Genomic DNA, 20,495 nt, shown 5'->3' on the forward strand with positions numbered 1-20,495 from the left:
AACGGCACTCGCGGCAGCCGGCGCCGCCATACAGCGAGTTTTCTCCCTCTGACATGCCGGTCTTGCCGCCATACACGGCAAAGGGAGACCGATTGTCGGCGGAACCGATTGTCATGGGACAGGCGTCCAGTGCAAACTCTGCTGCCAACCTGGCATCTGAGACTGCGTCTGCGTCCCCATCTGCGTCTGCGGCTGCATCTGCATCTACGTCTGACGCCGAGGCTACGGGCAGCATGCCGCAGTTCTTGGCTCAACCGCGGCCGGCACATATTGGCGGGGAACGGCCGTAACCCGCGATCAAAAGATACCGATTCGATGGAATAAGTCCTTTTAAAACGACACCGGGGAGGTAGACGTGGTTTGTTATTATTTAAAGAAAAATAAAATACGGCAAACCGCACAATGCAGCGTAATCTTAATTCCAAGCGTTACGTGTATTCATGATAGAATTTAGAATAGAGAAAACGAAAAGCGCTATCTACCGAATCGTGTTTGAATTTCCCATCGCCGGCTGTGAGAGAATGAACTAAATGTAAACGAGGAAGCAAGAAGGGGAGACAAGGAAATCAAAAAAATAAATAAAAAATAAACACACGGAGAGACGCTGAGACCCGTATAAAGTTTGCTTTCACTCCCCTGCCCAAACCACATGTCGTCCCTGCCTCCTTCCATGCATATGTCTTGCTTTGGACAAATCCAACAGTTGTACACATAACGCCTCAATTACATAGTCTAAGATGAAAGATAAAGGACGAAAAAGAAACGAAAAAGAATGGTGCGAGGAGACTGATAGAGAATGGAAGGGATAGGAAGAAGCTGGATCTGGAATAAACACCGGGAAAACGACAGTGAGTTGGTTCCTACCGTGCAATTTTCGCCAAATATCGCTGAGAGGAACAAAAACAGCTAATGCCAAAAGACGTAGGTACAGAAGAACAAGAAAAGGGTCCGTCGTGATCTGTGGCCGACATCGATGGGTGCGAGGTGAACATGTAAGAGGAGAGGATAACAGAAACCCGGGAATCGAAAGCTTGATGGCATCGCACCGGTCGGGGCCAAAGATACCGTCTCCCCATGATAAATCAACGTGAAGTCCGTTACCAGGCAGGTCGAACAGGAGTAGCAGAGTGAGACGGTCGAGAAATCGTGACAGAAAGCTGTAGTGTCGCCTCCGGTTGTCCTCATGAGTTGCGCTGTCCCCAAATTGGGGCACCCAGGGGCTTGCTGATACCCAAGCCGACGCCGATGGCGACGCCCACAACAAGAACGACGATCAACACCTTGACAATGAGCCGATTGCGCTTGCTAAGCCGCGACAGACAGGAACACGACCGCTTCATCTTTTGCTCCTTGGCCTTCTTCTTCCAGTGACTCTGGCCGGGCCAGACTTGCGAGTCGCCAAGGCCGCGACAGGCAATGGATCGCCGGCCAGCGCCTCCGTTGCTGGTGCCCTCGCTAGTGGTATGTGTGATCATGGCCTCCACGTCTGTGTCGAAGGGGTTCTGGTGGCCCGATGTGGGTGTCGGCAGGCCCGAGGATCCAGTCAGGCCTTCGGGCCTGCTTCCTGAGCTGAGCCGCCCGTTCTTTTCGTGCAGCTCCTGCGTCTGGTTTTCTGCCGTCGTGCTGGTACTAGCGATGACTGTAGCCGAGGCCAGGGAGGTTTGGGAGGGTTTCTCCATGATGTATTGTGTCGTTTCTATTGTGTGAAGCCGCTTCTCGTTGGCCGATGCCGTCTCTTCTTCTGCCAGAAAGGGCGAGGCGTTGTTGGACGTGACCATTGTAATGTTGCTTCCTGTCGATTCGTCTGGTATTTTCATAAATCTGTCTGTTCGTTTTCGTTGCTCGTCGTAGTCTCCAAATAGACGGACCTAGAGTGGAGGTCTATCCTGGTCTGGAGGCCTGCTCTTTCAGGAGACACAAATCACAGGGCGATTGGCGTGGAGACGGACTCGGGTTTGGCGATGAACGTGGACCGAGATATGGGAGGCAGAAAAGTGTATCCCTTCAAATGGAAAAAAAAAGAGAGCTGGCGCAATCTCGTATGTTAGCATTTGTTTGTGCGCCTCCAAGACGTAAAATAAAAGATGGCAGCTGTGGACGTCGTAATGGGGGTCGATCGAGGCTAGGGCCCGAGGTCTAAATTGGCATACTGTAGATCTCTTCACTCTCCCAGCCCTCGCTCATCTGCAATGCACTTTGCATCGCGACAACTGAGACACTTTTCAGAGCGTCGAGAACCCAGAACGGCCAAAGATAACCAAAGCCACCTAACACGAGAGCTTATCGCAGGCCAAATGATTCGAAGAACGGAAAAGAAGAAGAAATAAAGTAAAGCCAAGGCCAATGACAAGAGAATGACGCGCGTAGATGCAGCGTCGGAAGGTTGCATACCAATTGTTTCTTGATAGGTTCGCAACGATTCGCGTCCGATGAGTGCTAGCGCGAGGTCAAGAAGGTCAGGAGAAGCAGAGGCATCCGATGTGTTGTTATTTCGCTAGAGATGTCTTACGAAGCTGGTATGAGCTTCTGAGGTAATCGACAGGAGGATGGCAAAAAGTAGAGAGTAGAAAAGAAGTGTAAAAAGAAGAGGCAGGAGAAAAGCAGCTCGGCAGGAAAACGAGAAATCTTTGATTGTAGTTAATCTACTCCGTATTTTGTGTCAGTCGTCGTAGCTTCCGTGTGCATTTCTTGTCGCTCAGCGAGGGCCTTGGTGTTGGATTGTCCGGTTTAGGAAAACAGGGTCTCAGTCCTTGACGGTGCCTTGGGGGGTGTTACGAGCAATAAACCGAAGCCGAATAGAAGAAAGAAAATAAAACAAGAGGGTAGACGCGAAGAATCAGAAAGAGATGAAGAAGGGATCAAAAGCAGAGATCGAAAAAACAGCCGACAACAAGAACGACGAGGGACGACAGGAAAAAGGACGAGAAAGAGCGACTTTGCAAAGTACAAAAAGAGGAAGGAACGTAGAAAGAGGGGAAGGTGCAAAGCTACTCTACGTCGTACGGACTAACTGAGGGCTGAGAGGAAGAAAAAGGAAAGAGCATGAACAAGGATAGGAGGACCGTCCATGCGTTGAGCCACACCCTCATCGAGACTTATGGAAAGATGCACTGCCGAAAAAGGAAACAACGACCTGCAAAGGTTATCCAAAGAAACACGGCGGGCGGAGTACAAGAGCTTGCGTGTGCAAATTGCCCTAATCGGTACTTCCATACGACTGCAAAGGGCAGCAGCGAAAGGGGGGCCGCCGGGGGGGGGGGGGCCAAAACTCTCAATTCATTAAGCAAAGGCATCAGTAACACGGATACAAAGCACGCGAAATGCTGTGGAGCTACGACGTACTGCGACTGAGCACAAGCTCGCCACCAGATTCAACACTTCGACACTCTTGTAGGATACCGAAAGAAGCTCGAGAGCGAGGCAAGCGTGTTGATTACGGGAAAGATGCAAAGCTCAAGAGAGATGAGGTGTAGAGAGGTGGAGAGTAAAAAGCAGACGAAAAGTGTACGGAAAGGGGGAGACAAATGAGCGAGGGTATCGAGATAAAACATTAAATGGCTGCGATATTGACTAGGCGGGCTTCTGCGGTTTGGGTACAAATGGGTGTACGAGCGCGATGTACCCACTTCATTTAATTTGTGGCGCGAGGTACATCTGGGCGCACAAATGACATGTACCCAGCCATCACCAGCCAAAAACAGGTATTATCCGAATGGCCTCCATGCCAGAACAACGCTTCGCTCCGGCCAGTACGACAGGTGACGTCGACTGTTTTACGATGCACATAACGACCTGCATCGCACGCTTGTATCTTGTGCATCGCAGAGCATTACTTGCTTTTGCAGAATGCAGAGCCCATCTATCTGCGCGGACTTTAGAGTCCGTGGTCCTACGTGCGGTCCTGAAATATTCCTATTTTCCTGTAATTGGAGTGACGCGCCAGACAATGCGACGTGCGGGACAGGACAACAGGCTGGACAGACTGCGGCCCTTTTGTGGCCTGTGTCTAGAGCCTGTTTGCGGGCCCTATTTGCAGACTCAATGGCGTGGCCGTCCGAGACATTGGGGAGGGAAGAGAAAGACAAGGTCGAGACAGTGTATGCGACACGAGACGAGATTTGAAGGACCAGACGAGACCACCGCTCCACAGGGTATGATCGCTTACAACGCCGTCTTTGCGCACGAGACAGACCCGTGGAGAAACGAATGTCGAGGAAAGGGCCACGAGAATAGGCAGTGGCTGCGATGTGTTCTATGGTCGGAAGGATCAGGATCAGAAGAGGTTGGATGAAAAGTGTGGTGTGCAAGTCGGCTGGGGTATGTACAACTATGCCCCTGACATTCAGTTCTGGGCTTTGCATGCCAGGCTACGGATGGTGTCGGCTGTGATTGGCTGTTGTGATCAAGGTTTGGGGGTGACGAGATCCATCTGCAGTATGCCGGCGCGACCAGGCCTGGAACAGGCATCCTTCATTCTGTTTTCTAGTTGTTCCTGGCCTTAGCGCAGCCGCTGGTGCGAACGGGGTTGGATCGACTGGCTAGTGCCAAGCAAGGCACGGTCTGGCCAGTTCACTCTCCTGAGTTTTCAGCAGTTGGTGGCTGCGACACTGGACGGCGGCCAGTAACATCGTCCTCTCGGGTTTGGTTGCCTTTTTCTCGCTCAAGCGTGCACTCAACAGTTATGCATTGTAGTCAGGACGCATAACTGTTCCCTTTCCCCCTTTTGACCTGCATTTTACGCCGAATGCAGACTGCATTGGGCTTTCACTGCATGGAGGAAAAAGAAACAACATCGTGAATAGTAGAAAACACGAAACCGACATGACTACCAGTGACAATACGAAAATCGATTCAACGAAATAAAGGGGCGAGAAACATGCTTCGTACGCCGTACGCGGTGTTTATGACTAACAGCACCCCGTAGTGTTTTCGCCTATTCGCAAGCGGCGTGGTACTGGGCGAAGGTCCACCGGAGTCTAATCTCCTCAATATTAATTATATCTCGAGAAGCGACTTTATCCACCTCTTCTTCGGCGTGTGTTCTTCCAAGTTATAGACGAGTACAACCACAAACACAAGCTACTGAGAAAGTTGGTTTGCCTAAAGTTAGGTGCATCTTTCGCCGCATGCCCTCTTCTCCTCTTTAAACCAGTCGTGGAATGTTCTCAGTTGTGTCCAACTCGTTTGCCGATTCTACGTAATCCAATAAATCAAATGTCCCAAGAAGACCAAGAACCTCAAGAAGCGGCCTACAGCGCCTCATCTTGCGGGCCGTGCAGAAACAGAACATAGTTGAACCGTCTGGGTAGTAAGACATCGTCGTCGAGTGTACGACATGCGAAGTTCTATTCTGTACGTACGGCGGAGATCGTAGTCTAGCCGTGAACTACTCACCACCGCCTGACTGTTTATCAGTGTGGCGTTGAATGCCATTGCAACGTCAGAACATCCGCCCCCTCATGCATGTCGTGGACCAAGATAAATAGTAAGATACAGGCCGATAAACAATCGTGAGTTGGCAAATCGAACATGAGGCTAGCAGCACCTGGCCACTCATACAAATCAATGTCTACGGAGCATGTTTGTGCGACATGCAAGAGCGTTTTGATTTTCCCAGTTACTCTCCTTGGAAAGTCTCGTTCTTGTGGATAATCAGCCATCTCCTGTAAACATGCCCCTGACGAAGCACAAAATTGTTGAAGTTTGCCCGGACGGAGTACAGAGTGCGATGTAAATACCCCGTAAGCTCTCAGTCCCAGGAGATTCATACTGTAAGTTTTTTAATAAGTTGACGACTCAATTTGCGCAGAGTGGCGGCGCAATAAGCCACTCGTGCTGCATAGTATCAAACATACGTGCTGCCCAGTCCGCTTGTATTTTCAAGATGTGTGGTGACACTTTGACACTTTGTGGTCTGTCATGTGCAGTCCTAGCTCTCCATGGTTTTCGTATTGGTGAACTTTTATTGCCCCTTGGCAGCGCCATCTCATCCTCCTCCTTTTCGTTTTCTAGCTGTAACCTTCCGATGGAACATGTCGTACAATGGATCCGAAGTGACTTACATCATATCTCAAAGTTCGGGCTCCTATCATCTACTGCAGAGCCAGCCGCTTCACCTCAGCCACCCCATTTTGCAAACGGCCCTCTAATTATTTTTTTCTTTCGTCATGAGACAGTATCGACAATAGACACAAAATAACTTTCCCCTTCAGCCGCCAGACGACAATAGCGAGGAAATTGAAGGCCGATGGGTTTTTGTTAAATAAAAAAATCATTAGATATGTCAAAGGACCACGGGCATCCAAGTTTAAGATCTCCCGCTATTAATCTACGAGTAGTACTCCGTCCGTGTCCTGCGCGTCTCCCGTGTGTGGTGTAAAGCACCTTTCCCTACGGGTAATTGAGAAAGGGAAGATGCAGGAAGAAAAGAGGCAAACTTCCGTTTGGCGTTGCCTACAGCTGAATCCTGCATGATGGCGCATGAATGTTGAGTGAGTAAAAGGCAAAGACTAAGAGTCTGTTTTTCGGGGAATAAAACAGACGGCATTGATGTCACGGACGGGAAATGGTTATATTTTCGTGTACTTCGTACAGGATCATGAAATCTGGTTTTGCAAAGAAATATATACAGTGAGAACGCTTGAATACTTTTACAGCAATATGGCTTCATAGGTAAGATTCGTAATCTCAGCAATTGCAGATGAGGCTGACGATGCTGCTGGCGAGATGCTGTTTACAGTGCCGACAGCCTTGAGCTGTGATTGGCCGACTGTGCTGATCGGACCAACAAAACCACCAACACCACCACCAGCAATCCCAATTCGACAAGCAGCCCCGCCCGCCAACAAATCAATTAATGGTGCATTCGGTGCCTCCATACTGAGCTTACTTGAACATCCAGACGCGGTGACAACCTCAAGTTTGCGTCCACGACCACGCGGAGACCCACAATGGTGAGCATACCATGCCCTCTACGCTGTTGTTGACAACCCGCTGACTTTTCAGAACAAAGACGGCTGCTACACGTCGGTGCACATGCACCACCCTCGCAACGCGGACCTCTTTGAAGACGTCTGCAAAGACCGCCTCCCCAACGACGACATCTTTGTCCCGCCCCAGCACCAGCCCATCAATCCCGAGGACGAGGACGACGTTGTGCCCGACCAGCATGCCGCTTTTGGCATCCAGCGCGCCACCCAGGCTGTGCGCGAGCCTGCATGGAAGGACCTGGGGCTGTCGCAGCTGATGCGCCGCGGGCCGCGCGGCGCACGTGGAGGGGGTGGAGGAGCCACCCATGATGGCAGCAGTATGCATGCTACCGGCGGGAGTGGTGCTGGCAGCGGCGCGTCTGGCCCCGGCGGCGTCACAAACAACTCGTACGGTTACTATGCCTACTACTATGGCTACAACGCCAACGGCATCGGGGCCGGCCTCGCCGGTGCGGGCAGCGGCGGTGGCGGGTTTGCTGGTGATCCGGCTGCAAGTCCTGGCCCAGGGGGCGTGGTGCGTGGACAGTCCGGAGCTGGATCCAGACCGTACCGTGGAATGCCGCGGTGAAGGCAACATGGGCGGAGAGGGAGAGACTGCAAAACATCGGCATGGATACTACGACGATGGGCACGGCGTTACGGTTATGGGCTTTGCGACAAACGGGGCATGAATTACGTCTGCTTAGGGGCATAGCATAGGAACAAGGGCAAAAGAAACATGCATTTTTTAAGTTTCCCATGGTAAAGAAGCAACAAAGGAGAAACGCCGAGATATATACACCAAGCTACCAGGAGCAAGAAAGAAGAAGACACTAACGGATACGACAAGGCCATGACAGCGGTCCGTGTGCAGTCTACACCTCTAGGGACCGTCCCAGAGGCTGCCGCAGGAGCCGTTTTTCTAGCTCTTTCCCAGGTATGATTCCCGCTCGAGCACCAGCGGCTCGAACTTGACAAGAAACACCGTCTTGCCGGGCCACATCTCGCCCTCTTCGGCGCGGCCGACCGTATGCGCTGTCACGCGTGCTGGGAACCCAGCACCGTCGCAGACGCCCTCGACAATGCCGGCCACGTACGCCGCGCAGTTGAGCTGGCTCATCTCGCGCGGCACGCTAATGTACTGGTTGACGAGGGGCTCGTTGTCGATAATCATGTACTCTTCGGGCGTCTGTGGGTTGCTGCTCTTTTCGAGGCCATTGGCTTGACGGCCAAAGAGGTGTGTCCACACGTTGATCTTGACGAAATGAAGGAGAGCGATGATGGTTTGGGGGCGGACTTGGGAGCGCGGTGGTTCGCGGTAGAGAAGGAGATCGAGGAGCTTGACGCCAATAGGGTGGCCTTGGACGTTGAGGCTGAGGTTGTTAGCTGCAGAAGCCAAGCGCGGAGGCAACAGACGAGGGCGGCAAGGACAGAACACACCGTTTCTCTAGGTCCTGGATACCAGTGACACGGCGCTGGGCGTAGCCGACCATCTCGGAAAAGAGGTAGGCAAACGCTGACTGGCTAAGCTCGGCGTTGCGCGTGCGGTTGAGCGGCCGGTGGTAGATGGTCTTACCGCTCGTCGGGTAGCGCAGGCCGCTCTGGGGCTGTTGGGGTGGTTGTTGATGCTGCGGCTGTGCTTGGTGCTGTGCCGGCGACTGTGACTGTGAGTACTGATGCTGATGCTGGTGCTGGTGCTGGGGGTCTCGTATCGGCGCGGGCCCTTTGCCGACGCCGCCCAAGCCGGACGACGCGAGGCTGGCCATGGTGGAGGCGAGGAGGAGACGGTAGAGGTACGGAGGGATGTGGAGGGGGCGTACGGGCCGGAGATGATCGGTATCTGTCGCAGCGCAAATCGTCGGCGGTAGGTTGAAGGATGGGTCGAGGTCGGTGACTTTGTGGTCGAGCCAGCCAATTCACTGGAGAGTTGGGATGTGGGGCACCTCCTAAAGCCGCGCTTGCCTGACCTCCACGAATTAGCCTTAACTTTAGTTTCACAGCCTTGTGTCAAATAAGGAAAATGGAAGCCTCGATTTTTGAACGAAGGGGCAAAACAATAACGATGATAGTAATAATAAAATAGAGGTCGGAGACTCTGTTTTAACGCATAAGTGTATCAAAGAATTACTAACTTATTAAATAATAAAGAACGGCAGTGCGGCAGTGCGGCAGTGCGAAAATATGACAGTAAGGACAGGCGCTAGATCTATCATAAGTATGGTATATGTGGCCCTCGAAAAACACTACGAATCCAGTGTTTGGGGCTTTCTTCGCACGGTTCTGCTTCCTTCCTTCTCTCCGGCTCCGGTTTTCCTTCTCCTTACACTCATTATTCAGCCATTAAGCAGCAGTGGCAGCCGTCGTCTCAGCCGACGTCTCGTCTGCTACCTTCAGGTCGGCCACCTTGAGGTCCTCGACAGAAGTCTCAGCCGTCTCCGGAGTCTTAGCCGCTGGGGCCACAGCTGGTGTCTCCGCAACGGCTACCGCGGGCACCGCCTCAGCGGCCGGTGCAACACCCTGCTCCAGCTTGCCCGCCAGGTAGTCCTCCAGTTCGCCAATCTGCTTGCCGCCCGCCTCCCAGCGCGCCAGCCGCGCCGCACGCCGCTCGGCCGCCATCTTTGTCAAGGCCGGCCAGTACACCTCGTGGTCGTAGTCAAACTCGAGCTTGCCGAGAAACTCGGTCCAAAGCTGCTCCGACGGCACGTACTGGTTCATGTCCTCGTTGAACTTGAGCTTCTCGCGCGTCAGCGGGTCGATGAAGGGCGTGATGAGCTTGAAGAAGCCCCAGACGACCCAGGGCACGTTGATGATGAGGGCACGGCCCAGGCGCTCGGGGTAGTGCGTCTGCAGAATGTGCAGCACCTCGCGGCCGGTGCTGATGCCGGGCGCCGTGTTGGACCGGCTCTTGCTTGTCTTGAAGTTGATGAGCAGCGCCAGCGTCTCCTGGCCGGCCGGCATCAAGTCAATGACACGCTCAACCATGTACACCAAGTGCTGCACCTGGCGCGGCGACGGGTCCGTGTTCTGGCGGCCTGGGTTCAGGTAGTGGCACACGCGGCCCTGCTTGTCGTAGCCCAGCAGCACCTGCTTGCCCGTCTCGTTCTCGTGCGAGATTTGCTCTGCCGTGAGTCCCTCCACGCCGTACTCGCGACGCCATGTCAAGGTTTCGTGCAAACGCTTGGCAGCCTCCTTTTCGTGCCACTTGGTCGCCCGCAGGTACCGCAGCAGGCACTCCCGTGTCAGCCAGAACCGGTCCTCGTCCGTCAGCGGACCCGACTTGTCCTCCTTGCTGTCTTTGGACGAGGCCACCGTCGTCCAACTCTTCACCTGCTCGAGCAGCCACTCGTACTTCTTAGCCTGGGCGTCGGTCAACTCGGCGCGCGGAGGCGGCACGCTGTCGGCCGTCGGAAAGGGAATGGGCAGCTTGAGCGGACCAGCAGAGGCCTGCTTCTCGCTGGCATCCGGCGCCGCAGCCGGTGTTTGTGTCTCAGGTGCGCTCATGTTGGGAGGCTGTTGGGCAAATTGGTTGTCGTTGTGGTCGACTCAATTTGTTGGGATTTCGGATCGAATGGGTGTGAAAGAGTAGAACAACAAATTGGATGGCAAGATGAATAGCTTTTTCAACAAAAGACAAGCACAAAACGATTTGTGAGATTGGGCGGGATCAATTCGGAATCAAGAATATATCGAGGCCGTCGCATAGGAGAAGTCAGCCTGGTGGAGCTCGTCAACCGGTAAAACTGCCCCGTATTCGTTTCCCAGGCTGTTGGTGTCGCTATCGCCATGGTAATCGGAAAATAGAACAATTTTGATAAGGCTTTATCGTTCCCTGGCCAGACCCAGAAATGGGCCCCACAGGGGCTGGCTTCAGGAACCATCCGCAACGGCCACTTCAGATTGAACACGTGACCGTCTCTGAAAAACATAAACGAAGTCTAATGTTCAGCATGTCGGCATTGAGGAAATTGGGATCAAATGCAATGGTTGCCTTCATGAATTGTATAGTAGAATTGATCGGCTTTCAGCGAAAGCTACCAAATAACTCGACATGTTCGTCAGACCGTTCCTTGAGGTTGCAAGACGGCCAGTTCTCTGCGCCGAGCCCCGGCGAAAACATGCCACAATATGAGAGAGATCTGAAATCACTGCAGGAGGGCAGAGAGGCGTGTCATTCGGAGACCAAAACTAATGTCGGACTTGAAGAAGAACCGTGAGGCACTTATGCGCCAGTGATGTAGGCGCTCACTGTTTTAACGATCTTAATTGGAAGGAAGCAGCTCAGCGAGCCCATTGGCCCACTAATGCTTGTTCCCGCAATGCATCTTATTAATTCAAACCTCCCGAGTGGAACAGCAAACTCCGTTGGGGGTTGTATATTTAGTTTGAAAGATTGCTTATGACCAGAGGCAACTCCCTTATTCGTACATCGTTCGCGGTCACAAACAGTCGCCCGAAAGGATGCAATTCGGAGGCCGATCGCGGCCGGACGTGGAAGGCGCTTATAAAAGTTTCTGCCTAACAAATAAGGCGTGCACAGCACGACATAATGCACCCCGGCTAGCGACGCTTTAGCGTTCTTTTCCCTCCCACTGTCACTCCCTGGCCCCGAGTTCGGAATGCAAGATACTGTTACCAAGCAGTTGACACTGCCACCGCTTTACTCTGCGACGTCCCTCGTTTTCTAGTGCCCGGGTTTTCAGCCAGTCCGACGCAGTCTTTTTGTCTTACAGGTTAGGTAGCTTATCTTTTTTATCTTCTTTTTCACTCCACTTGACAACCTGCTCACAAATCAGCCTCCCACCAAAGGTGGACATTTTCTTCATCGTCCCATCTAACTTCGAATACTGGAGTACTTTTCCATTCCCCGTACGACATACAAATTCTTCGACGTACATCTTCGGGAGAGTTTTGCTACAACTGTGTGTCCAGCAGAGCCTACGACTTTTGTTTCATGTGACTGTGCCACTCTTTTTTCTCGCCACCGATATCTACGTTCGTTTCCCGCACGCAAACACAGCAAACACAAACGTAGCTTTCGTTCTGTCGAAGCGCCGTTACCTTTCCCTATATCAAACAACCGCCGCCGACATGCCTGCGTTTCCGTTTGTGTCCATCGACGCCGACGATGACTCGGTCGATTTCGCCCGCTTCAAGTCAGGCGCCACCAAGAGCAACGGCACTGCATCCAAGCCGACCACCCGCACACTGATCCTGGCTCCACCGGCTATTGCCGCCCACGAGGAGAAGCTGCATGCCCTCTTCGCCTCCGACTATGACCGCGCTGCTTGTGACTTGCAGATGCTCGACCGCCTCGCCGCCGGCTTTGTGCCCCTGGTTGCCAACACCTACGATACCGTGCTCGTCCTGACCGATGCCGACGGTGCCCAGCGTGCCGAGGCCGTGCGCCTACTCAGCAGCCGGCCTGTATTTGCGGCGCTCGTGCCCGCAATGAAGAACAATGCCCGTCTGCAGTTCCAGGACGGTGCGCGGCTGGAGGGGGCCGGTGCGCGCGAAGCCATCTTGGCTGGCCTGGTCGAGAAGGACGGCGTGTTTGAAAAGGTGGAGGAGGAAGAGGTCGTTGTCCCCCTGCGGCTGAAGAAGAAGACCCCTGCGGCCGCCGCGGCACCTGTCGCAGCCGCTCCTGCGATCGTCAACGCCCAGGGCAAGCGGCCCGCTGTCACCCTGGATCTTGGCGAGTACAGCGACGGCGAGGAGCTGGTCGACGAGGACAGCCTGTTGACGGCCGAAGAGCGCAGCCGGCCCCCTCAACAGCGTAAGTCCCCCTCCTCCCCCCCCCCCCCCCCCCTACATTATTGATAACGGAAAGAGAAAGCAGTCTAGCTAACACTTTAGTAGCACCCGCATGTAACATTGATGGCCAGAAGCGCCGAAAGCCCTGCAAGGATTGCACGTGCGGCCTCGCCGAGCGCCTTGAAGGGGAAGACCGTGACCGCCGCACCCAGGCCGACAGCGACCTCAAGAACGTCTTCAAGCTCAACGCCAACGACCTCAACGAGCTCGACTTTACCGTCCAGGGCAAGACCGGCTCTTGCAACAGCTGCTCGCTCGGCGACGCCTTCCGCTGCTCCACCTGCCCCTACATTGGCCTACCGGCCTTCAAGCCCGGCGAGGAGGTCAAGATTCTGAGCGGGCTGGTGCAGCTGTAGAGGTTTCACAAAGGGCACCGCCGTGGCGCTTATGAAAGATTATATACCAACACTACCAACAACGACGACGACCATGACAACGGCATCGGACATCATGCGACGTGGGATATGTCATGTCGAACATTGGATTTTATGGCCAGGATCAGAGCCAGGCGAACCGGGACAAGGACCAGGACCAGGCGCAGGGCGTTTCGCTTTCTTTTTCTTCTATTTTGATGTTTTCTAGGACTTTATTCTTCATTTGCTCGTTTTCGTTTATCACAGCATTCAAGCATTTTCGCAAGCGGCTGCGGGCTGCTGACGCATATTCAAATATTCAGTTGGATTTTAGGAGGAAGTGCGAGAGCCTTATAGGCAATGACTGCATCTAAATAGATGAAGCTATTTCAAAATTGAATTTAAAAGTTGAAAATAAACTTTGGATGTGTCTCCAGTTCCTCGTTTACGTGCTCTTTCCTTGGCTTACGAAAAGGTGGCCATCGTAATTGCCTAATTTGGACCGATGGGTGTGGTGCAGTGCTGGCGCGGGGCGCTCTTCCCTTGACCAAAACTCACGGAACAGGGGCTAGAGAGGGGCCTGCCAAAATCGCCAATTAACGACTTTCAGCACTTTACGCGTCGAGACGCGTCTTCCGCGGCAACCACGACTCTTGCAGCCTCCAAATACACACTTCAAACATGGCCCAATAACGACACCAACAACAGACGATTGACGACGACGACGACAGCCGATAGAAGATAATCTACAGGTGGCTTCAATTGAGCGCACAACTCTTTTTTTTTTCTACTTCAGCATACACACGACTTCAACCCCTTCAAGCACTCGCCATGGCTGACACCGTCGCCAGGCTGAATGAGCGCTTCGGCGCCGGCGACGATCAGCCCCTCGAGCCCGATATCATTGTCCAGCTCCAGTCGATCATGAACATGCATGCCCTGCCCGTTCAGGAGCTCTTCTACAAGTGGGAGGCCTACTGCATCCGCATGGACCTGCCGCTCGACCAGGCCGCCCTCACCATGGAGCGACTGCGTGCCTTCAAGCAGAACCTGCAGGACGCGCTCGAGCGGCGCAACCAGGAGCAGCAGAACATGCCGCAGGTGTCATCACACGCCAAGAAGATCAAGACAGAACGCATGGCGGCGACGCCGCGGCGAAACGCGGCCAACAAGGGCGGCGATGTCTATGGGCTGCTGGACGGGATGGGCATTGCGGCGCCGAGCACGCCGGGGTCGAACGGCACCTTTGTCTCCAAAACGGGCTCGACGGGCAAACGGATCGGTGCCGCCGGCGTGACGCCAAACACAAAGACACCCGCGAAGCTCGAGGACCAGCTCAACTCGCTCAGCGGCGGCGCTCTCATCCCCGCCTCGCCCTTTGCCGACCGGCCCAACGCCGGTGAGGTCATTGAGGTGCTCAACCAGCACCTGCCGGCCCCCACACCACCCATTGTTCCGTATGCCGCGTCGCGTATTAAGCTGACGGCGGCCTCGGACCAGAAGAAGCTGGGGTACAAGCCGCTGGCCATGAAGCTGTCTGAGGCGTCCGAAATTCTGGACGACCGCATCGACGAGTTCACGACGCTGGTCATGGATCATCACAAGATTGACTACGAGGCCTTTGGCAGCGCCGCCAGCCAAAGCACGTCGGAGATTGTGGCCGTCGGCCGCATCGCGTCCGACGCCGCCGAGGGCAAGCTGAACGCGGCGTCTGTCGTTCTCGAGACGTCACGGCGCATGGGCGGCGGCCTGCGCGTACCGCTCGACCTGACCCGCTTCCGGAGTGGCCCAGACGGCTTCCAGTTTTTCCCGGGCCAGATTGTGGCTCTGCGCGGCACCAACTCGTCCGGCGCAGCGTTCTCCGTCAGCCGGATCCTGGACATACCGCTGCTGCCCAACGCGGCCTCGACACATGCGACACTGGCGGCCCACAGAGACCGAATGCGAGGCGGCGACAGTGCCGACGACGACATGATGGATGTGGACGGCAACGATGGTGAGGCCAAGAAGGATCCTGCACCGCTCAACATCATGTTCGCCTCGGGCCCGTACACGGCCGACGACAACCTCGACTTTGAGCCGCTGCACACGCTCGTCAGCAAGGCCAGCGACACGTCTGTTGATGCTGTCGTGCTGGCCGGGCCGTTCCTCGATGCGGACCACCCGCTGATTGCGACGGGCGACTTTGACCTGCCGGACGACGCCGTCGTCGACCCGGACACCGCCACCCTCACGACCGTGTTCCGCTACCTGATTGCACCGGCGCTGCAGCGGCTCGCGGCGGCCAACCCGTCCGTCACGATCCTGCTGGTGCCGTCGGTCCGCGACGTCATTGACAAGCACGTGTCGTGGCCGCAGGACGCGTTCCCGCGCCGCGAGCTGGGCCTGCCAAAAGCCGCGCGCATTGTCGGCAACCCCATGACGCTGTCCATGAACGAGATGGTCGTGGGCGTCTCGTCGCAGGACATTTTGTACGAGCTGCGCCAAGAAGAGGTCACGGGCGGCCGGGTCGCCGACGCCAATGCCATTTCGCGCGCCTGCCGCTACTTGCTCGAGCAGCGCCACTACTTCCCGCTGTTCCCGCCCGTCGACCGCCGGCGGCTGCCCAAGACGGGCGTCGACGAGGGGCGGGGCTTGGCGACGGGACCCATGCTGGACACGAGCTACCTCAAGCTGGGCGAGATGGTCAATGTGCGGCCAGACGTGCTGATTGTGCCGAGTACGCTGCCACCGTTTGCCAAGGTGGTGGAGAGTGTGCTGATGATCAACCCGGGGTACCTGTCGCGGCGGCGGGGTGCCGGCACGTATGCACGGATGACGCTGTATGCACCGGAGGACAACAGTGCAAGTGCGGACGGCGAGGCCACCATGGTTGGCCACAAGATCTTTGATCGGGCACGGGTAGAAATAACTAAGATTTAGGGAGTGGGCGGGTGTTATAGGTGGTGAAGAGTGGACATGACGTGACATGGCAATTTCTGTTTTGGCTGTTTGTGTATTATGGGATAAGTAAAGGTGCTCTGAGAAAGGGAGCTTGCATACAATGTGAAAAGATGGATTGGTCAAAGTCAAGAATCACAAACATGCCAATGTGCACGTACACACGTGTTCATATATCTGATTCGTGCCTATACGGGTATCCCCCGACTAAGGCGTTCTGCCATCACATGCTATATACAAAAAGGACGGGTCCGAAATAATATGATTTGGAAAGAAAAAAGATGATAACAAGAAAACACTAATATCCCGGAAGATCAACACCATCATATCCCTTAAAGTCGTCGCAGTCGAGGTAGTTGTTCTCAATGAAAGGCGTGGCCAGCTGCCAGCCGTGGACATTGCCACCCCAGGTATGCATGCCGTTGAGGGGTGCGAAATTGGCCGACGTGACGGACCCCCGGACGGGATGCGCTGCCAGGTTCGTGTTGCCTGTTCCAAAAAAGTGTGCCGTGTTAAACAGCCGGATCTGGTTGTCACAGGCCGTGCCGTTTGCAAAACTGGGCTGATTCGTCATGTTGCGGAACAGGTCCAACGGGAGCGCCGGCGGGCTATAGTATGTGTGGTAAAAGGAGAGGCGTATGGACGTGCTGTTGCGAGCGTACGCCTTGAAGTTGGTAGTGCCGCCGTAGTGCCCTAGCCACCGGTAGGCATCGCACGGCGGGTCGAATGATTCGCTCGGGGACACAAGAGTGCCGTAGGCACGGGATCCTTCGACGGCGTCGGCGTTGCTGGCCGTGATGATCTGGTGCGGCACCCAGCGGAACGAGGAGTGGTTGTCCCCGAGGCGGTCGACAAAGGGAAACTCGTAGCCGGCACGCTGGAAGTCGGAAATGGACAGCTTGTAGGCTGCCATCTGGATGTCGTGGTCGAGACCGGCCTGGACCATTAGCGGGTAGTGGTCTGGTGGAAACACCTCCTCCGACACCCCCAGGGCAGCAAACAGAGCCTGATAGACGTGCACGAGGATGGGCCACTGGGGTGGGATGAGGGTGCGGGCAAAACTAAGAGGAATGGGAATCACAGCAAGTGTGACGTTGAGAAGACCAGTGGCGTTGTAAGGATAATCGTTGGCGATCGGATTTGGTTGATCCAACGGCGTACATGCTGGGGGTGCCGCGGACAAGGATACGGCGGCCACGAGGGCAACAATCAGTGCCAGCAAGGCAAGGAGGATGCGGAATGCACCCATTGAAAGGGGCAGTGCGGAGGACATGGAGTCAGGTTTTGGCTTGGTGTGATGAATGCTTGGCTGAGATGCAATGCCGGATGAAGCGTCACTGTAAGTTGGTATTGGGATTTCGTCTGCTGCAGCAGAAGCAGTGCTCGAGCTCTGGTCAGCGGGGACTGGCGGCATGGTGATTGATGGGAGAGAGTATGATGGCTTTATTTATATGGTTTGTTGCCTTTTGAAAGCCGTACGTCTGCTGACTGCGTCTCTATTTTCCGAGAGCCGGAGAGCAGACGTGGGCGGTAGGAAAAGCTCGACACGGAATCAGAAGGATCGCGTGCAGGGCAAACCGAGTATAAGGCGTTGGGGGTCGAAGCACGATGTAAGATTGAGTGAAAAGAACGGTTACCAAAAAGAAAGCAATGCGACGGTGATATTATAAGGCCGAGTGGGATGCACGGTTCAGAGGGTACGACGAAAATGCACAACGTTGGACGGGTCGGTAAGAGTTGCTGGTATGCGGTCTGCAGCAGGTTGGAAGCCGTGTTCCTGTTCGGACAGGGACATTGCAGAGAACAGAAGGGGAGGCGATGAGATGTCGTGATCGTAGACAAGACATAAGAGAGGAAGGAGAGTGGAGACAATACTGAAAAGGAAGGAAGTCAAGCTCGAGACAGTCATGTGCGGGTGCAGCTAGTCAACGACCATCTTGGAAGGAGCAGTCACATGAAGGTACATGAAGGTAGCACTTTCCGATTCGTCTTTGTCTCCTCAGCAAACAGTCAACATCACTGTGTGAAGCTGTGATGAGGTTGGGTGTGAGGTGTAAGAAGACGCTGGATGGGTCGTGTTCTGTTCCATTCTCCTCTCCGGGACGTGGGTCTGATGGGCACGGGAAGAAAACCGGAATAAAAATAAAAGATGAAATAAAAGATAAAAATATGAAAATGTTTCGTTTCAAGTACGGCTACACAGCGATCCGAACAGGGTACCAATAAAAGGATTGGACAGACGTAGGCAAGGACTGGCAGATTTAAAAAAGAAACGGTAAAGAAAAGCAATGGTTGCTTCAACCAATCCCGTCTACCAGAAGACCTCCTTGTCGGCGCTTCTTTGAGTGTTCGCTTTTGCTGTATTATTTTGGTGGGGCGGCGCAAAGGCCGGATGCTGGGTTTCCCGGCCTTAGGGCGGCAGGAAAGAGGGGGCCAACGACAGGGGACGGTTGGAACTGGACACGAAGGAGCACCAGACGTTCTCCATCAATTCAAATGTTGCCATGCAACTTGCAAACGTTTGCTTTTACGTTTTTTTTCTCTTCTTTTTTTCTTCGATGGTGTATTCTAGTGAGGTTCTATTTCGGAGTTTTATTGACCGATCTCTTCGGAGCATACGTGTGATCGTTTATTTATTTACGTTTCTTTTATTTCAAAACGGTCCACGGATTTGTCCACGGATTTGTGTTGCTGAAATGTCGAGCGCAATGTGGATGGCACTTATGTCTGTCCTTTGTTCCCTGTTAGTGCGGCTTACTTTGGACTCGTCCCAACCTGCAGGCCCGGCCGGAAACTATACGATCCGGCCTTAGCAGATCAGAGTGAGATGAAGAAGCAAGCATTTCCTTCTGTCACGGATGTAATGAGAAAGGAAAACAAAGATGTCGGTTGCTGACGTGCCCCATCCAGCCTATTTTTTGTAAAATGCAATACGTAATATTCGTCGTATCTATAATAGTCCTTGCATTCTAATGTCCATCTTTATCTTTTGATTCATAATATGTACATGTCCTATATTACCTTTTCTTCTTTTTTTTGGCTTCTCTCCCAATCGCAGGCCATTATTTATAAATGATTATGATTCGTGTGCTTACACCCTGGCTGTCAGGTCCCCGCCATGGACGCTGGCGCCGCCTGTCCACTGCAGCTTGGCCGGTACCCTGGGCTGGATCACAGGCGTCCACACCGTATCGTAGAGGCTCGGTCCTCCGTCGGACGCCTTGCTGCCGGGCTCGAGGCTGCCAAAGGCCTTGGAGTCGGTGCAGCAGGGGCTCGCCGTGCCCCAGATCGGCCCGGCAGCCCAGGCGGTCCAGCCAATGTACTCGTCGTTGGCGGCCATGTAGTCGAGCATGGCGCCGAGCATGTCGGCGCAGCCGGTGGCGTCGGACGCGCCAAACTCGGTGATGAATGCCTTGAGGTTGTTCTCGCGCAGCCAGGCGGTGGCCTGGGCCAGGTTGGTGGCTGCGTCGGCAGTGCAGGCAGCGTGGGTGCCGCTGTAATCGACGTCCAGGTACTCGTGGATGTCGATGGCGGTGTTGTTGTTGGGGTCCTGGAGCTTGTTGAGCCACTGGGACGAGGCCTCGGCGCCGCGCTGGGCCCAGGAGTGGCCGCCGGTCCAGGAGTTGCCGGGAGCCAGGATCAGGTTGGACGTGGCGCCACTGGCGCGAATCGCGGTGACGGCCGCCTGGTTGTTGGCGAGCACGAGCTCCGAGGGCATGTCGTGCGGCTCATTCATGAGGCCGAACATGACGCGCGAGTTGTTTTTGAAACGGCCGGCGAGCTCGCCCCAGAAAGCGCCAAACTGGGCAGTCGTGGCGGCCATCGGGTCGGAGCTGTTTCCGATGACGCTGCCGGACATGGGCTGCTGCGACGGGTCGTTGTAGCGCATGTAGTTGTGAGGGTCCAGGATGGCGTACGCCTTTTTGGTCACCGTGATGTAGTCAATGGCCTCCTTGTAGAGCGAGAAGTGCGTCTCGTTGAAAACGGCGCCGAGACCCGTGGCCAGCGGACACATTCGCTCGAGCAAAAATGCCACGCGGAACAGATTGACCTTGTTCTGGTCGACGTGCGTGTCGACGGCCGATTTGCTGATGAACTGGTAGTCGACACCAAAGCGACCCGGCAGACCAGCGCCAGGCGTCGACGTCGCGCTCCAGACACCAAACTCGCCGCCAGACTCGGCGACGCCAGCATAGTAAATGGTAGCGGCGGCCTGGCCCGTCAGGACACCCAGAGCAGACAGAACAGCAAAGGCTTTCATGGTGAGGAGGTGGGGGAGGAAATGACGGCCGTTGTCGAGAATGGACAACATACAGGCAAAGGAGACATCGTAACGCCGGCTATTATATATTGTCCTCGCCGGTGTACGACACAGACGTCAGCGACAACGGTGCGCATTCCGGAGGAAGAGTCGCATTGGTGG

The 20,495-nt window shown here is 54.6% G+C and overlaps 9 protein-coding genes across 9 annotated transcripts; 4 read left to right on the plus strand and 5 right to left on the minus strand.

Moving 5' to 3' along the window:
- Positions 1-53: 53 nt before the first annotated feature.
- On the plus strand, positions 54-290 carry SPBR_05441 (uncharacterized protein; the record flags this gene model as incomplete). The annotated part of the gene is made up of 1 exon (XM_040763716.1): positions 54-290. The coding sequence occupies one exon, from the start codon at positions 54-56 to the stop codon at positions 288-290; it is 237 nt and encodes a 78-aa protein (XP_040615935.1).
- An 891-nt stretch (positions 291-1,181) lies between these two features.
- SPBR_05337 (uncharacterized protein) lies at positions 1,182-1,778 on the minus strand (the record flags this gene model as incomplete). The annotated part of the gene is made up of 1 exon (XM_040763614.1): positions 1,182-1,778. One exon carries the CDS (start codon positions 1,776-1,778, stop codon positions 1,182-1,184), a length of 597 nt encoding a protein of 198 aa, XP_040615936.1.
- A 5,257-nt stretch (positions 1,779-7,035) lies between these two features.
- Positions 7,036-7,557, plus strand: SPBR_05369 (uncharacterized protein; the record flags this gene model as incomplete). The annotated part of the gene is made up of 1 exon (XM_040763646.1): positions 7,036-7,557. One exon carries the CDS (start codon positions 7,036-7,038, stop codon positions 7,555-7,557), a length of 522 nt encoding a protein of 173 aa, XP_040615937.1.
- A 333-nt stretch (positions 7,558-7,890) lies between these two features.
- On the minus strand, positions 7,891-8,734 carry SPBR_05241 (uncharacterized protein; the record flags this gene model as incomplete). Its single annotated transcript, XM_040763518.1, has 2 exons — positions 7,891-8,341; positions 8,409-8,734. 2 exons carry the CDS (start codon positions 8,732-8,734, stop codon positions 7,891-7,893), a joined length of 777 nt encoding a protein of 258 aa, XP_040615938.1.
- Positions 8,735-9,308: 574 nt separating this feature from the next.
- On the minus strand, positions 9,309-10,469 carry SPBR_05087 (uncharacterized protein; the record flags this gene model as incomplete). Its single annotated transcript, XM_040763364.1, has 1 exon — positions 9,309-10,469. One exon carries the CDS (start codon positions 10,467-10,469, stop codon positions 9,309-9,311), a length of 1,161 nt encoding a protein of 386 aa, XP_040615939.1.
- Positions 10,470-12,056: 1,587 nt separating this feature from the next.
- SPBR_05128 (uncharacterized protein) lies at positions 12,057-13,135 on the plus strand (the record flags this gene model as incomplete). The annotated part of the gene is made up of 2 exons (XM_040763405.1): positions 12,057-12,741; positions 12,825-13,135. The coding sequence occupies 2 exons, from the start codon at positions 12,057-12,059 to the stop codon at positions 13,133-13,135; spliced, it is 996 nt and encodes a 331-aa protein (XP_040615940.1).
- An 828-nt stretch (positions 13,136-13,963) lies between these two features.
- SPBR_04767 (DNA polymerase alpha subunit B) lies at positions 13,964-16,054 on the plus strand (the record flags this gene model as incomplete). Its single annotated transcript, XM_040763044.1, has 1 exon — positions 13,964-16,054. One exon carries the CDS (start codon positions 13,964-13,966, stop codon positions 16,052-16,054), a length of 2,091 nt encoding a protein of 696 aa, XP_040615941.1.
- A 316-nt stretch (positions 16,055-16,370) lies between these two features.
- SPBR_05116 (uncharacterized protein) lies at positions 16,371-17,486 on the minus strand (the record flags this gene model as incomplete). Its single annotated transcript, XM_040763393.1, has 1 exon — positions 16,371-17,486. The coding sequence occupies one exon, from the start codon at positions 17,484-17,486 to the stop codon at positions 16,371-16,373; it is 1,116 nt and encodes a 371-aa protein (XP_040615942.1).
- Positions 17,487-19,163: 1,677 nt separating this feature from the next.
- SPBR_05081 (uncharacterized protein) lies at positions 19,164-20,333 on the minus strand (the record flags this gene model as incomplete). The annotated part of the gene is made up of 1 exon (XM_040763358.1): positions 19,164-20,333. The coding sequence occupies one exon, from the start codon at positions 20,331-20,333 to the stop codon at positions 19,164-19,166; it is 1,170 nt and encodes a 389-aa protein (XP_040615943.1).
- Positions 20,334-20,495: the final 162 nt, after the last annotated feature.

The sequence above is a fragment of the Sporothrix brasiliensis genome (genome assembly GCF_000820605.1).
Source record: "Sporothrix brasiliensis 5110 chromosome Unknown Cont21, whole genome shotgun sequence".
In the NCBI taxonomy this organism is placed as follows: Eukaryota; Fungi; Ascomycota; class Sordariomycetes; order Ophiostomatales; family Ophiostomataceae; genus Sporothrix; species Sporothrix brasiliensis.